Raw genomic sequence first — 18,088 nt, 5'->3', positions numbered from 1 at the left:
TTATACGAGGATGACTGTCAATAACCTGCCCTACCCAATAGCACTTTACACCCAGTAAAAAACAAGGATCTGCAGATGCTGGTATACAAAAGATACGCAAAGGGCTGGAGTAAATCAGCGGGTCAGACGGCATCTCTGAAGAGCATAGATAGGTGACGTTTCGAGTGCGGACCCTTCGGACGTAGTCTTTGAAGCACTGCTGACTGGATAGCACGTAACAAAAAAAGCTTTTCACTGTGACAATAAACTAAACGAACTCCTTTTGGATTACACACCTGCCCTTGGAGAAAGGCTGTAAATACTCAGTAGAATCAACCTACTGATTCCTACAGCTATCTAGGCTACACTTCTTCCCACCCTGCGTCCTGCAAAAACTATCCCCTGCTCCCAATTCTTCCGTCTACGCTGCATCTGCACCCAAGATGAGGTATTCCTAAACCTCATCCTTTAAGGAATGGCGGTTCCCCTCTCTATTACTTGTGTTTCCTGGGTACCCAGCAGCTCCGCTCTTGCTCTCCCTCCCCCAGTCGCAACAGGGACAGAGTCTTTACCTTTCATCCCAACAGCACATAATCCGCTGACATTTTCACAATCTCCAAAGGGATCCCACCACTAGTCACATCTTCTCGTCTCCACCCTTTTTCCGCAGAGTCAGTTCCCTCCGCAACTCCCTGGTCCACTAATCCTTTCCCACCCAAAACACCCCCTCGCGAGGTACTTTCCCCTGCAGCCGCAGGAGATGCGACACCTGTCACTATACCTCCTCCCTCGACTCCTTCCAGGCACCCCAACAGTCCTTTCAGATGAGGCAGAGGTTCACTTGCACCTCATCTACTGTATCTGGTGTTCTCAGTGTGGACTCCCATATATCGGGGAGTCCAAGGTGATTGTTTCACCTGCGCTCAGTCCGCCTTGGCCTCTCTGATCGCCCGGTTACCAAACATTTCAACTCCCCTTCCCATCCCCAAATCAACCTTCTATCCCGAACCCCTCAACTGTCAGAGTGAGGCCACACGCAAATTGGAAGAACTACACCTCACATTATGCTTGAGCAACTTACCTCAGCGGTATGAATATTGAATTCTCTAATTTGAAGTAACCCTTGCATTCCCTCTCTCTCCAGCCCTCCCCCACTCTAGGCATCCTACTAGTTTTACTGTTTGTATCCCCTCGTTATCAACTCCACGGCCAACAATCATCAGTGTGCCGGCTCTGATCTGTTTTGTACATTTCCATGCCTCTAGTTTCCCTCTCCCCTGACTCAGTCTGTGACGTTACCTATTTTGTTTCTCCAGAGATGCTGCCTACTGAGTTACTCTAGCATTTTGTGTCTATCTTCGGTGTAAACCAGCAATTGTAGTTTTAGTGTAGGAGCTAGGATCTCTCACTATAACTGTCCAAGTCATGGGTGAGACTGCACATGGAGTACTGTGCGGTTCCAGTTGCCCAGCTTCATCTTGCGTTTATAACTGTTTACTGAACTATAGCAGGACATGAGCCAAACGTTGTCAAAGGGGAATGGGTTAGATGGAGCATCTTAGGCAGAAGGTCCTGTTTCTGTGCTATATGACTGAGTCTATTTGATCCAGCCTTACCGAGACAGCTAAACTGACAAAGTTGAGACGGTCATATTCCAACTGAAAAATAACAAAGAATATCCCTGTTGAATTCCTGAAACTTAGTGGTAAAGCGCTACATTCACAAATTGCCAGCCTCATCACCCACATCTAGGAAGAGGAGAAAATATTCAAGCGTGTTGTGACTTTGAGTAAGTCACTGGCGACTGAAGCTAGTCGATATGAAAGGTCTTTATTCATCACAAGCAGGCTTTCTGGTGAATCCGTTTTTCTTTTGGCACGAGTGCAGTCATATTTTTATACTTTTTAAACACAAAGACACAATAAACGATTGACTATAGTTTGGATGGCTATGAAAACCTACTTTAACATTTTGAGTGTAGAAGGAAACTTTGCAGCATTACATATTTGCAATGGGAGCACAGCTCAACGAGTAGAACCCTTGGGAGTCTTCAAATAGGGATCTGAGGGGTTCTGAACATGGAAGACCAAAATATATTGACTTTAGTTACAGTATTGAGGGATGGCTCCTTGGGTATGTAGAGACATAATGTTAAGTTGCAAAGCAGATATGTCTTGACTGTGTATTAAGTGACAGAGATATGTCTTTAACAAAGTGCGAAAATAGGAAATGGCCTCAATGATTTCTCCATGATTAAAAAAAAACATGGGCCGATTAACATGAATATTCATTTATTGTCTACCCTTGCATGGTTACCATGCTACCAAATCAATGTCCCAGACCCAGTACTAGACACAGAGTGCTGCAGTAGATCAGTGGGTCAGGCAACATCTCTGGAGATAAGGAGTAGGTGACGTTTCGGGACACCCTTCTACTCCTTTTCTACAGAGATGCTGCCTGACCCATTGAGTTACTCCAGCCTTTTGTGTCTATACTTGGTGTAAACCAACATCTCCAGTTCCTTCTTCCCACACCCAGTGCCTGGTTTTGATTACCTTAAATAATCAGTGGAAGTTAACTGCGTGGGTTTTCTCTGGGTGCTCCAGTTTCCTCCTGGATTCCCAAGACATGCATGTTTGTAGGTTAATTGGCTTCTGTAAATTGCCCTTTGTATGTAGGATAAAACTAATATATGGATGATCGCTGGATGGTGCTGACTCAGTGGGCCAAAGAGCCTGTATCTAAACTAAACTGAGATGCTATAATCATAACTATATTTAAGGCAGGAGACAAGTTCATTAAATACAGATGGGTCTCCCAGCTGTCCACCACAGTGAGAGTAATTACCGTCTCCTCCGCATCCACGTTCTCCAAGTGGCCAAAGAGGTATTCATCCAATCCCAGAACACAAATAAGTACAGCACGGGAACAGGGCCGAACATGAAGCCAAGGTAAACTGCCTACACATGATCCATAACCCTCCATTCCCTCCATATACATGTGCCGATCTAAAAGCCTCTTAACTGCCACTATTGTATTTGCCTCCACTGACACACATTCCAGGCACTCATCACCCTCTGAGTTTAAAAATCTTGCCCCTCATATCTCCTTTATACTTTGCCCTTTCACCTTAAAGCTATGCCCTCTAGAATTTGAAATTTCCACCCTGGGGGAAAAAGTTCTGACTGTTTACCTTATCTCATCTATATATTACTAAAACTCTCTGTTTGTTTGTTTGTATGCGTGCAGAACACTGCCAAAACGGTACATGATAGTGCTACAATATTTGCCCCACCTTACTCACCATTGGCCTGGGATGTAAATGAAACAAGTTTTTTGCGGATTGATGTTATATTTTACAAGTTATTGACATCTTAAACTTTACAAAAATCACTTATTCAAACCACTTTTCCACTTGCTCTGCCCATCAGCCGCGTTCGACGTCACAATGATGTCACAATGGGATCCCGAATCACATTTACATAAAAAATCGTGATTTAAAAAAAAATTCCATTTTAATCAAATTCCGTTTTCATTAATAGCTAACATTGTTATCAAAGGAAAAAAACATGATTTTCATGAAGAATTCCATTAAAAAAATAATGCGATATGGTGGAGGTGAGGAGTGGGGGAGCAGGGGGATAGAGTGAGAGGAGGGGATTAGGGAGGGAGAGGGAGGGGAAACTGGGTGAGGTGAGGAGGCAGAGTGGGGTGGGAGTGGAGGATAGGGCAGTGGGGAAGGAGTGGAATAGTGGGGTGAAAAATGGGGGAGCAGGGAGAGGAGGGGGGCAGGGAGGAGAGCGGGGTTATGGAGGGAGGGAGGGAGTGACTGAGGGGGAGATAGGGGAAGAGGAGAGGGGAAAGAAGAGGGAGGGTGAAGAGGAGGGGAGGGAGTGCTCGGGGATGAAGGGGAATGGAGGATAGGGATAGGAAGATGGATGGCGAGGTAATGGAGGAGGGGAGGGGAGGAGAGGAGGGAGGGGGAGGAGAGGAGGGGAAGAAGCAGAGGAGGGTTGGTGGAGGGTGGGGAGAGGGAAGATAATGGAGGAGGAGAATAGGGGACTGAAGAGGGAGAGTGAGATGCGTTCACATTGATCTTATATTTCACAGGTTATTGCCATTTTGAACTTTAAAAACGTCGCAGTGGCGCTCCCATTTGCCTGCACAGTTGTGGGAGGGTTGCCGTCACTCGCGTCACAACAGGGATCGCTGGCGTCACAACGGGAACCCGTCATCCGCGCCTGCGTAGTGGGGGCTATGGGTCAGTGTTGGAATATTGCCTTGGGGCATGGGCCCAATGGGTCCGCACCTGGCCTAGTAGTTTTCTGTACTTCTACAGGTCCCTTTTCACCCTCCGGCATTCAAAAGATAACTATCCAAGTCTGACCACCTTCATTTATAGCTAATCCCTTCTAATCCAGGCAACATTCGGGTAAACCTCCTCTGCATTCTCTCCAAAGCTCCACATCCTTCCTGCAACTGAAGGTTCTGACCAGAACTGCAAGCAACACTCCAAATGCAATCTAAACAGGGTGCAATCTAAACAAGGTCCTATAATACGGCAACATTGCTTCTTGACTTATACTCAGTGCCCTGACCGATGAAGGCAAGCATACCATACGCCTTCTTTAACACATGATCTACTTGTATTGCCACTTTCAGGGAGCAGTAGGAATTGTCAAGCATTTAGGGTGGTCAGTTGCCACAACTACCTGTTAAATGTGTACTGCTTTAGGTGTACAAACAGTATCTTTGTTAGTTTGAATGGAGATGAAGACCTGCGAGGTGCAAAGGTAAATCTTAGCTCTTTTAATTTTTATTTTACGAAGGATCCTTAAATGTTTATTTTTCTAGAACTTGAATGAAGTTTTACTTTTTTATTGTGTCATGTTTTTGAGTGTATCCATATGTCAGACATGCAGAAAGCTTCCAGATTTTTGAATTGATAACAGCGAGCAAATCCAGGAAGTGTAATCCTTTTCTAACTGTTCCATGAATGGGGCTTTCTCCTACTTTTCTACATGACAGTGTTTTTATGTACAGGATCCCGTTGTTCTTGCAAGACGTGACAGATGAGTATTGGGATGGCTTCAGTCAGACATTTCCTCAAATGGGTCCACAAAACAAATATGTTTGAATCTAGTCCATGGCAAATGCAGATTGCTAGCTGCTAACATGATATTCTGGACCATTGAGGGAGTATTACTTATCAAACCAAGTTAATGAACAGTAATACAATAAATGAAAACAACCAAAAACTGAAGAAAATGACATTTTACACTCTGCCTGGCTGAATTTGAAAGGATAAAACAAAATTGGATTTCCACTTTTTGGTTACTGTTACTGTTATTTGCGTCCAAATGCTTTAAAACACAAATACATTGTTTTGTTCCAAAGCTGTCATTTTATTCATTTGTAGAGGTCTAGAGTTTAGAGATACAGCGTGGAAACTGGCCTTTCGGCCCACTCAGTCAACGCCAGCCATCGATTACCCGTATACATTAATTCAATGTTATCCCACTTTCGCAAGCACTCCCCACACACTAGAGGCAATTTTACAGAAGCCAATTAACCTACAAACGTCTTTGCGATGTAGGAGAAAACCGGAACACCTGGCGGAAACCCTCGCGGTCACGGGAAGAATGTGCAAACTACACAGCTCGGATCAGGATCGAACCTGGGTCTCTGGCGCTGTGAGGCAATAGCTCTATCAGTTGCGCCACTGTGCTGCAATATATTAATGGTGTTAAATACCCTTGGAAAACATATGTCATTGCTTGCAAATCCACTTAATCATTACAATATATAAAATATTCCACTGGTAGTGTACTAGATTGTTCACATCTGTGGAAATATGATGGTATCTGTATCTGACTGTTGGACGAAGTTCACAGGAATTTAGAACAGAAGTATTTTAATGTTTTTATTTAATGCCTATCTCTGCTTTCTATCCCTATTTTCTCAACTATCTGCCTTGCGCACCCGAGTTCCTCTTAAACAAGAAACTTGGCTCCTACTCCATTGTCTCTCCTTCCCAGAAACAAGAGACCACCTAACTAGATATCATGTTAATTTATGGTTAAAACAATTCATGTTTCTCAGTTACTGTCCCCTTCGAATCCTTTCATTATGTCATTGCTACTTTTCCTTCTATCTCACCTCTTGTCCTCGCTGAGTTTGTAATGCGCATGTGACCAGCCTCCTGCTCTCTTGCATCTATCCTCATTAATTTGCTGATCATCCAACTTTTCTTCCTGGCCCCCAGTTATAGCTAAAGTTATAGAAGACTGAAACCTGAAACAAAAATGGCAGATGCTGAAAACCTGAAATAGCAGTAAATGCTGGAAATACTCAGCAGTTCAGATAGCATATGTGGTTACAGAAACTGGATAATGTTTCAGGTCACAGGCATAGAGTCATACAGCGTGGAAACAGACCTTTTGGCCCAACTTGCCCACGGACGAACATGCCCCATCTACACTAGTCCCACCAGCCTGCGTTTCGCCCATATCCTTTCTAAACCTATCCTATCCGCGTACCTGTCTAAATCTTCTGATTACATTTCATCAGAACCAATTGATGCCCCCCCTACTCCAATCAGTCTGAAGAAGATTGCAAACTCAAACTCGAAATGTAATTTCATGTTTCCCTCCACAGATGCTGCCTGACTCACTGAGTTGCTCCAGCACTTTGTGATTTGGCCTGGCACACACAGCTGTTTACGGAAAATTAGTTCCACTTTTCTACTGCCCTTTCTGGGTAAACGTATTCTCCACCATCAATCCTGTAAAGTTTGAGTCTAATTATGTATTGTATGGCTACGTTCTCTGACTAGTGGGAATAATTTCTCTAACAACCTATTGCTTCCCCTCAAAATCTTTGATCAAATCTCCCCTTAATTTCTCATTGTGCTTCCTTGTTTATCTGATCTCATAACATAACCCGTGGGATTAATTTATCATATAGCCTCCACTTATTCCACAATCTGTAGATAGTGGAATCTGTAGATAGTGCCAGAACTTTTGTGTGTGCTCCATGTATTGTTTAACCAAGGCTTCGTAGGGTTACCCAATCCTTTTATATATTATCCATCTAAAATCACCCACTTTGGTTACTTGTTTTAATGTTCCTCTGTTACCAGCGTAATTTTATTATTTTATCTGCACTGTTCATAATGTCACATACCTAGGTTTGTCAATGGCACAGATGGGGAGGCACGGTGGCGCAGCGGTAGAATTGCTGCCATACAGCTTTCAATCCTGACAGCAGGTGCTGTCTGTATGTAGTTTGTGCATTCTCCTTGTGATTGCGTTGGGTCCCTGTCACTAATGAGGCCTGTTCCCCCAACGCAATATTCAGCCACTCACCCGTAGCCCCCAACTGCGCGGCTCATTTCCCCTCATGCCCCAGCACTCCACCCCCCTTCTCTTCACCCTCCCACTTCTTTCCCCTCTCCTCCTCCCCTCCCCCACTCCCTCCCTCTCCTTTCCCCTACCCTCAGTCACTCCCTCCCTCCCTCCATAACTCATCTCCCCTCCCTACATCCCTCTATCCCTACCTTCAATGACTGGTGTACCATGACACCCAGGTCTCGCTGCATCTCCCCCTTTCCCAATCGGCCACCATTTAGATAATAGTCTGCTTTCCCGTTTTTGCCACCAAAATGGATAACCTCACATTTATCCACATTATACTGCATCTGCCAAACATTTGCCCACTCACCCAGACTATCCAAGTCACCCTGCAGTCTCCTAGCATCCTCCTCACAGCTAACACTGCCCCCCAGCTTAGTGTCATCCGCAAACTTGGAGATATTGCCTTCAATTCCCTCATCCAGATCATTAATATATATTGTAAATAGCTGGGGTCCCAGTACTGAGCCTTGGGGTACCCCCCTTTTCACAATGGCAGGCAGTGACTAGTGGGGTACCCCAAGGCTCAGTACTGGGACCCCAGCTATTTACAATATATATTAATGATCTGGATGAGGGAATTGAAGGCAATATCTCCAAGTTTGCGGATGACACTAAGCTGGGGGGCAGTGTTAGCTGTGAGGAGGATGCTAGGAGACTGCAGGGTGACTTGGATAGGCTGGGTGAGTGGGCAAATGTTTGGCAGATGCAGTATAATGTGGATAAATGTGAGGTTATCCATTTTGGTGGCAAAAACAGGAAAGCAGACTATTATCTAAATGGTGGCCGATTGGGAAAGGGGGAGATGCAGCGAGACCTGGGTGTCATGGTACACCAGTCATTGAAGGTAGGCATGCAGGTGTAGCAGGCAGTAAAGAAAGCGAATGGTATGTTAGCTTTCATTGCAAAAGGATTTGAGTATAGGAGCAGAGAGGTTCTACTGCAGTTGTACAGGGTCTTGGTGAGACCACACCTGGAGTATTGCGTACAGTTTTGGTCTCCAAATCTGAGGAAGGACATTATTGCCATAGAGGGAGTGCAGAGACGGTTCACCAGACTGATTCCTGGGATGTCAGGACTGTCTTATGAAGAAAGACTGGATAGACTTGGTTTATACTCTCTAGAATTTAGAAGATTGAGAGGGGATCTTATAGAAACTTACAAAATTCTTAAGGGGTTGGACAGGCTAGATGCAGGAAGATTGTTCCCGATGTTAGGGAAGTCCAGGACAAGGGGTCACAGCTTAAGGATAAAGGGGAAATCCTTTAAAACCGAGATGAGAAGAACTTTTTTCACGCAGAGAGTGGTGAATCTCTGGAACTCTCTGCCACAGAGGGTAGTTGAGGCCACTTCATTGGCTATATTTAAGAGGGAGTTAGATGTGGCCCTTGTGGCTAAGGGGATCAGGGGGTATGGAGAGAAGGCAGGTACGGGATACTGAGTTGGATGATCAGCCATGATCATATTGAATGGCGGTGCAGGCTCGAAGGGCCGAATGGCCTACTCCTGCACTTAATTTCTATGTTTCTATGTTTCTAACTCCCCCTATCCCCCCACTATCCCTCCTCACCTCCTAAACTGCCCTCCCTCTATTCCCCACTCTCCCTCTATTCCCCCTCCTCCCTCTCTCTCCCTCCTCACCTCTCCTTTCCCATACCGTCACTCACTCCCTCCCTCATTCCATAACTCCTCTCCCCTCCCTTCCCCCCTCCTCTCCCTCTATCCCATCTTCCTCCCCCAAACTCTCTCCTCACTTTCCCCTCCCTCTCCCTCCCTAACCCTTCCTTTCCCTCAATCCTCCCACTCTCCCTCCTCACCTCCCCAGGATTTTGAGGTTGTAGATCCTCTCCCTCCTTTTGCCCCGGAGGAGCATCAGCCGTCGGCGCCCTCAGAGCCAGGCTCAGGCCTCGGGATCCCCGTCAAGGAGGCGGGCCGCGCCGGCAGGAAGGTGGGTGCTGGCAGGGAGGCAGGCCGTGGCCTGTGACTGACCGCAGAGGTTTTTAAACCTTAATAACTTTTAAAATATACCACCGATCAGAACAAAACTTGGTGCATTTGCAGCACAGGACAACGGTGAGTAAGATGGCCAAATCGTAACACTATCGCGTACGATTTTTTGTGCAAATGTAAAAACAACGCAAAGCGGAAGATAACAAGATGCGAGTTTTAGTTTGAAGTTTTAGTTTGAAGAAGGGTTTCGGCCCGAAACGTTGCCTATTTCCTTCGCTCCATAGATGCTGCTGCACCCGCTGAGTTTCTCCAGCTTTTTTGTGTACCTTCGATTCTCCAGCATCTGCAGTTCCTTCTTAAACACCGAGAGTTTTAATTTTATGTATAGATAGATAGAAGATGGATAGATAGATGCTTAAAGCACTAGGATAAACTCGGGCAAAAAGGATTGGACTAAACAATTATCAGTAGTGTTATGAATGGGTTTTCTTTAAATTTGGGGCATAAAACTGCATTCAATAAACTGTGCCACAGTCAACTAGCTTGGTTAGTTACAAGTCGGCAATCTATCATTTGATGTCTCATTTGCAATTGCACAGAAAGAGAAGATAAAAAATCAGATGGCAGGTCAAACCAGGATTTATATTGATTTCCTTTACAAGTTTGTCAACCAGACATGGCTGAATTAGTAACTTAAAATGATGGTGATGGAAAGAATTGCATCTCAAAAATCTTAAATCAAGCCTAAACATCTGGGAGAAATCACACTAATACAAGTTCATGGAATTGCTTTTACGCATTGTCTCTGACTACTGAATTTACTGATTGCAACCAACTGACTATTATATTGCTTAAAGCCAGCAGGCAGGCTAGTGCATTCATGGTCTGAAGAAAGGTCCCAACCTAAAACATCACCCATCCATTTTCTCAGAAATACTACCTGAGCCGCTGAGTTACTCCAGCATTTTGTGTCCATCTTTGGTCCGCTGATGGGTTGGGGAGAAAACTATCTGATCTGCCTTTCAAACAAGGTTAGAAATTCATACCTGTACATCAGCAGTTTGTGACATAGCGCGGTTATTACTGTACAATGTTTTGAGGAAGACTGAATCGAAAGGAAAAAAAACCAGAGATACCTTGGAGTAATTACAATCTAATTTGGTTGTCCATATGTCATATGTTCATTAACTTCTTATAAAGATTGCCTTTGGAATTCTAGAAACTCGGGGAAAAGGGTCCAGGCCATGGCACTGAATATCTTCTCTGAGAGGAAGTTGAGTGGGTGGTTACTTGGCAAACCACAGTACATGGTTGTGTACAAAAATGCAGCTCAAGGCTATTAGTGTAAGATATATTCTTTGGTTAGGGGTAGGGGAAATCAGATGCTGTCCTGATAAAACCCCCCAACCCCCCCCCCGCCATTCAAATATCTTTATAAAATCAAATACTTTCCTCATTGCATTAGTATAATATCTGGGCTGATTGCTTTTTGATAAGGAAAACATAGAGATGAAAACTGAAGGCATTCATTTCAGAAGACATTGATCTGTTGCTTAGTGGATTTGCCCATGAATAATGCAGGATGACTCAAATATTGAATGAATTACCGAAAAGGAATAGAATCATATGATTTCAATTAACAGCACCTGTTTATAAAAAAGAAATAATATGATATAAATGTATGAGTAATATCACATTTTGAATGCAGACATTGTCTCACTGGACTTAAAATATGCAGTTTTTTGCCAGTGCTACTAAAACTGGAAAATTTCAGGGTAGAAACTCCTGCCAGTATAAAACCAAAGGGGCATTAAACACTGATATCTTTGTAATTTACTACAGCACTTCTTTATAATAGTTATATAAGGGATTCCATGTGAACATTTCATAGAGCAGCTTTCTTTTTTACGCATGACTGAATTCTGAGTTTAGTGCCTTAAATATACAAGAATATTTTAATAAATGAGATCTGTAAATCTCTTAACTCGATTACTTCCATTGATGGGACAAATGCAAATAATAGATTTTTAGATTGTTGGCAAGCTTGAAAGTGGACAATTTTCACCTATAAAAATTTTTTTTTTTAACTTTTATAATTTAGCTGGTGGCTGGTGATGAAAAGATTAATTGTGTAGTTGTGTGCACTATTGGACTCTTGCAGTTGAAATACCTCATGTTCATCTACAATGCACAGCAGTTGAAGTAGTTTGCTTTTATTGGTACTTAACACCATCATACTGGCTTGCAAGTAGGATCATTTTGGTGGCATTCTAAAGGGCTTTTTAGTATTTTACATCTTTTCCACTTAAAGCTACGTTGAACTGAGCAACTTAGCCAATATTTATTTCTTATGATGTGAGAAAGAAGAAGATTTGAAGTTGTAAGCGTATAAGACTTTTTCCATAAGCACTGCGCAATGTACAGATGGAATCTGAATACAATTATTAGTGAGTGTGGATGTAAATGAGTATTCTTCATTATTTATCTAGATAAGAAATATTCAAGAAAACATTGGAATTTGGAAATGGGAGTAAACATTTGGATCATTGGGCCTGTTCTGTCATTTAGTTCAATGGTTCTTTATTGGCACTGTATTGGTGGTGTAATTACAGAGGAGCAAAATTAAAGTCAGTCTTGGAGGAAATAAATCTGCTTGAAAGTATTAAATATTTGAGGTAGTATATCAGGTATCGATCAAAAGAGAGTTTAGTTTATTATTATTGTCACGTGTCCTGAGGTACATTGGAAACCTTATGTTTGTTGCCTTGCCGAGGCAGCTTGAAGTGTAGGTAGATTTAACGGAAGGGAGGTTTATGTGTGTGAAAATCGGGGCTTTGTTCACAATTCTCTGCAATTTCTAGCAGTCTTGGATGGAGCTATTCCCAAACCATGCTGTTTTGCATCCTGATAAAATGCTTTCTACAGCATATCTGTAGGTTAGTGAGGGTTCTTGGGGATATGCCAAACATTGGTGTGCCTATTTGGCCATAGCTTTGATATGGCTGGTCCAGGACAAATTGCCGGTGATATTTATTCGTATGATCTTGAAGCTTTCATGCATCAATGTGTACCGCTTCGCTTCCTGAAGTCGTTCACAAGCTTTATTCTGCTGACATTGAGGGAGAGGTTTGACGTCATCAGGTGTCGCTGCACCAGCAGTGTTTTCATTTCGACTTTTTTTGTTTTTTTAGTATGTCAGAATGTATGTGTTAATGTCTGTCGGTATGTTTTTATGTGGGGGGAAAAGGAGGAAACCGTTTCCAGTCACTTATCTCAGTGGAGATGCGACTTTTCTCCTAGTCAGATTTTCGCCCTCCCTCGCAGCCTAACAACTTGGATTGGTGCGGCTTTTCCTGGAGACCGGCCCAGAGCTTCAGCAGCAGGCGCAGTGTGGACTTTAACATCGCGGTGCCAGAAAATGGCTCCGACCGCCAGCCTGCTGACTTTAACATCGTGATGCCGCGGTCTGCGGAGCTTCCAGCAGCTGGCGTGGAGTGGACTTTACCATGACAGGATCCCTTGCCGGGGATCGCCGGAGAAGAGCTCCGACCACTGGCCTGCCTGCGGCCTATAACATCGACAAGCTGCGGTCTCCGTTAAGAAAGTGGCCGATTCGGTCACCCCAAGCCGCAGAGTGTGTTCCATCCGTCCGATCAATTTTTTTAAATCTCATGAAATGCTGCTTATATAGCATAATTTGTATAATGAGATCATAACAAGTAAATATTATCTTGCCTTTATCTTGAGTAGCAAGTTAATAATGAATTAAAGTACTCTACAATTAGCTAACATATGGAATGGAATACTTTATTGTCTCATGTGACTAGGCATAGTGAAATTCTTTGCTTGCATACCCAATGTACACATTGTAACATGTATATAATGTTTATAAATGTATATAATGTAACAGCAAGGAACTGCAGATGATGGTTTACCAAAAGAAAGACACAAAATGCTGGAGTAACTCAGCGGGTTCGATTTCAAGGTCAAGGTCCGTTTATTGTCACATGTACCAATTAAGGTACAGTGAAATACGAATTACCATGCAGCCATACTAAAAAAAAAGCAACATCTACATAATAGTTAACATAAACATCCACCACAGTGGATTCCCCATGTCCTTCACTGTGATGGAAGGCAATAAAGTCCAATCTTCTTCCTCTTTATTCTCCCGCGGTCGAGGCAGTAGAACCATCCGCAGTCAGCGCGATCGAAGCTCCCGCAGCCGATGATCAAAGCCTCTGCGTCGAGGCGATCAATGATCCCGCGTCGGGGTGGTTGAAGCTCCTACGGCTTGGAGTCCTCGATGTCGGACTCTGAACAGAGTCTGCGAGTTCCACAATGTTAAAGTCCACAGGCTTCCACTGTAGAGCTCAGAGGTCGATCCCTGGCAAAGGGATCTCGGGCTCCGTGATGTTAAGTCCGCAGGCACCCGTGGTGGAGCTCTCACAGTCGGTCTCCAGCAAAGGCCGCCTACTCCTCGATGTTAGGCCGCAGTGTGGATGGAGATGTGATACGGAAAAAAATTGCATCTCCATAGAAGGTAAGAGATTAGAAAAAGCTTCCTCCAACCCCCACTCCCCACATAAAACAAGCTAGAGAACACTAAAAACATACATTTAACACATACAAGCAAACAAGAAAAGAAGGGAGGGCTAGACAGGCAACATTCGGTGGATAGGTAGCATCTTTGGAGAATATGGGAAAGTCATGTTTCGAGTCTGAAGAAGCCTGACCTGAAATATCAATTATTCATGTTCTTCAGAAACGCTGCCTGACCCACTGAGTTACTCCAGCATTTTGAGCCTTTCTTACTCTACAATGACATGGAATGATATGTATATAGAACAATTACAATGTGATTCTTATCTGTTGCTATATTTTAATGTTGAAATATTATGCTTCAAGAATAAATGCCAGACTGTATATAATCTTAATCAAAGAGCCTTAATGAACATGGGTTTTTCACAGACATTCTCCATGGCTAATAATTGATAAAATTCTTATCTCCATTTTCAGAATCTACCAGTGACTCGTATCTTGGACAACCTAATAGAGATGAAATCAAATCCCGTGAGTAAATATCGCGATTTAGCCTTGTTCAGAAATGCAAGGTAAAATAACACAAATATCTGTACTTATCAAAAATCATTGGCATATAACTTCTCAATTTGTTGCACCGCTTTTCCAGATTACTTAATCTGTACAATTTCACAAGGGTGTTCCTTGTTTCTAGACAACTTTCAGCTGAAATAGGTCTATCAGCTTGAGCCTTGTAAAATCAGATTTTGCCAGCATCTGAAAGTGCAGTGTAAAAAGTATCCTTTATAAAATTGTGTGAAGCAACTTCCATAATATTCCATTCAAAAGTATATCTTTATTATTTTTACTATTGTATTGAAATACATTGATGAAAATCATTGTTCATATTAGACCAAAATAAATACAAGAGAATTGTAGTGCAGCTTGCGTACATACCACATCACAGAAGAATCATATTCACAATCATCTATAGTCTTTCTGCTGACTGGTTAGCACACAACATAGAAACATAGAAAATAGGTGCAGGAGGAGGCCATTCGGCCCTTCGAGCCAGCATCACCATTCATTGTGATCATGGCTGATCTTCCCCTATCAATAACCCGTGCCTGCCTTCTCCCCATATCCCTTGACTCCACTAGCCCCTAGAGCTCTATCTAACTGTCTCTTAAATCCATCCAGTGACTTGGTCTCCACTGCCCTCTGTGGCAATGAATTCCATAAATTCACAACTCTCTGGGAGAAAACGTTTTTTCTCACCTCAGTCTTAAATGACCTCCCCTTTATTCTAAGCCGATCACAACAAAAAGCTTTTCACTGTACTTCGGGACCCTTGACAATAAACTAAACTAAACTAAAAGAACATTTCCCCTATTATACACTTGAGTGAATCTCAGCAAGATCCAGCTTCATTTCTGGACTTCAAGAAGATTCAAGGAAACAACAAAAACTAGGAAATACTGACAAAACTAGGTGCAGTTTGGCCAGTAAATTTGGGTCTTCCGAGTCTGTGCCTAAATCCCAATACTCATCAGCACTTTGAGTGAGAAAAACTGGCCGTTTGGTGTGGAATTACCGCCAATGGTTGTGCCAGTGTCTACCATTTGGGTAGAGTTCAGCCTGGTTGAGTGAGAAACAGAATTAGGGCAGTACTTGCTCAAATGCTCATCAGTGGAAAGACTGGGTGGCACAGTGGCTCAATGGTGAGTTGTTGCCTCACAGCGCCAGAGACCCAGGTTCGATTCTGATTACAGATGCTCTCTGTATGGAGTTTATCCATTCTGCCCGTGACCCATGGGTTTTCGATGGGTGCTCCAATTTCCTCACACATTCCAAATATGTACAGGTTTTTAGGTTAATTGGATTCTGTAAATTATACATTGTCCCTAGTGTGTAGGATAGAGCTAGTGTACGGGGTGAACGCTGGTCGGCGTGGACTCAAGTCAAGTGAGTTTATTGTCATGTGTCCCTGATAGGACAATGAAATTCTTGTTTTGCTTCAGCACACAGAACATAGTAGGCATTTACTACAAAACAGATCAGTGTGTCCATATACCATTATATAAATATATACACACATGAATAAATAAACTGATAAAGTGCAAATAATAGATAATGGGTTATTTATGATCAGAGTTTTGTCCAAACCAGGTTTAATAGCCTGATGGCTGCGGGGAAGCAGTTATTCCTGAACCTGGTTGTTGCAGTCCTCAGGCTCCTGTACCTTCTACCTGAAGGTAGCAGAGAGATGAGTGTGTGGCCAGGATGGTGATGGTCCTTGATGATGCTGCCAGCCTTTTTGAGGCAGCGACTGCGATCAATCCCCTCGATGGAAGGAAGGTCAGAGCCGATGATGGACTGGGCAGTGTTTACTACTTTTTGTAGTCTTTTCCTCTCCTGGGCGCTCAAGTTGCCGAACCAAGCCACGATGCAACTGGTCAGCATGCTCTCTACTGTGCACCTGTAGAAGTTAGAGAGAGTCCTCCTTGACAAACCGACTCTCCGTAATTTTCTCAGGAAGTAGAGGTGCTGATGTGCTTTCTTGATAATTGCATTAGTGTTCTTGGACCAGGAAAGATCTTCAGAGATGTGCACGCCCAGGAATTTGAAGCTTTTGACCCTTTCAACCATCGACCCGTTGATATAAACGGGACTGTGGGTCCCCATCCTACTCCTTCCAAAGTCCACAATCAGTTCCTTGGTTATTTCCGCACCTATCTCTGAAGTCTAAAATCGATTGTGGTGGTGGGAAAATTGGTATAGTTGGTCCATTTTCTTGCTAAGGTAGGAGTTGGTAATTGGTAAGAATAAGGAATTCCTTGATATAGGGATAAAGCCCTAGCCAGCTAAACCTCTCCCTATAGCTCAGGCCCTCGAGTCCTGGCAACATCCTTGTAAATCTTCTCTGCACTCTTTCCAGCTTGACAATATCTTTCCTATAACAAGGTGCCCAGTCTGGGTAGATTGTCAGAGAATATTTTGCCCCAGGGTAGAAAGATCGTACACTGGAGCGATCGGTTTAGGGAGAGAGGGGAACTATTTTTGGAGAGCTAAATGACAAATGTGATTAAAGAGAAAATGGTAGGTGTCTGGCACATGCTGCCAGGGAAGTATGGAAAGTATGTCTTCTCGGTCCACTATCTTGGATCATCAGCATTCTGAACTGATTGCTGTTGCGCTCTCTTCTGGGGAATCTAAACAATGGGAAACAAAGTGATTTAACGTACTTTAATGAAATGTAGCAAATGCATATTTTGTATATTTCATTTTGGTAAGTCGAACAGTTAGTTAGATCAAACATTTTGGGAATTAACCAATAGGTTGGAACATGCTTTAGACCAATACTTCAACTTTTGGCATATTATATAGCCAAGGCAGTCTTTCTGAGAATGCAATGAATTATTTTAGTGTTGACTTGTTAGTCCTACCATCTGTGGAATGAATTAAACATCCGAATGCCAACAGAACGTACATTGTTTTTCCTTGGTTGGTGACATGATAAATTTTCTTTCTCCATGCTGATGTCATCCATGTTTGCAATTTTAGTTTTGAAGAAAATCTGTTTCTTAAGTAGTGAGAAGGTTTAAATTTAACCAAAGGGGAGGATGTACTAAAAAATATATAATTGGAATAATTCATGCAGCATAACATTCCAGTGACTCAATAGCAATAGTGTGTGTGGGATGATCGCTGGTTGGCGCGGACTCGGTGGGCCAAAGGACCTGTTTCCGTGCTGGATATCTAAAGTCTACAGTAAAGTCAAAGTAGATAAGAACATTTCAAAACAAATTATTGTCATAAGGCTCAATGTCCACTTTTACTGGCCAAGGTAAAGAGAAGTATTGCGTTTAAATCACATTTAAAATTGCTTTGTGAAATTCTACAATGGAACTAAAAGTATCTACACTGTTTCTATAGGAAACCGATGACTACAGATACTTTGATCCAAAAATGCTCCGTGGCAGTGAGAGGTAAGCTCCGTACAATTCACCATGTACCTCCAGCAACAAATGTAGGTTACATTTAAGGAGTATGTGTTCAGAGTTTAATAAGAGGGTTGGAGGCCCTCGAACTATCTTCAGTCAGACTTTACTGGACTTTATCTTGCACTAAACATTATTCCCTTTATCCTGTACCTGTACACTGGATGGCTCAATTGTAATCATGTACAGTCTTTCTGGATGAATAGCACGCAAAAAAAAGCTTTT

General features: G+C 43.0%; 1 protein-coding gene across 1 annotated transcript in view; it reads left to right on the top strand.

Annotated features, from left to right (window-relative positions):
* Positions 1–18,088, top strand: part of scfd1 (sec1 family domain containing 1) — a 126,718-nt gene that overhangs the window by 86,917 nt on the left and 21,713 nt on the right. The window contains exons 20-21 of the mRNA XM_055640669.1: positions 14,361–14,414; positions 17,799–17,851. Coding sequence (XP_055496644.1) covers positions 14,361–14,414; positions 17,799–17,851 — 107 coding nt within the window. The remainder of the gene's footprint in view (positions 1–14,360; positions 14,415–17,798; positions 17,852–18,088) is intronic.

The sequence above is a fragment of the Leucoraja erinacea genome, chromosome 9 (assembly GCF_028641065.1).
Source record: "Leucoraja erinacea ecotype New England chromosome 9, Leri_hhj_1, whole genome shotgun sequence".
In the NCBI taxonomy this organism is placed as follows: Eukaryota; Metazoa; Chordata; class Chondrichthyes; order Rajiformes; family Rajidae; genus Leucoraja; species Leucoraja erinaceus.
This window is presented reverse-complemented; position numbering and strand designations above follow the sequence as displayed.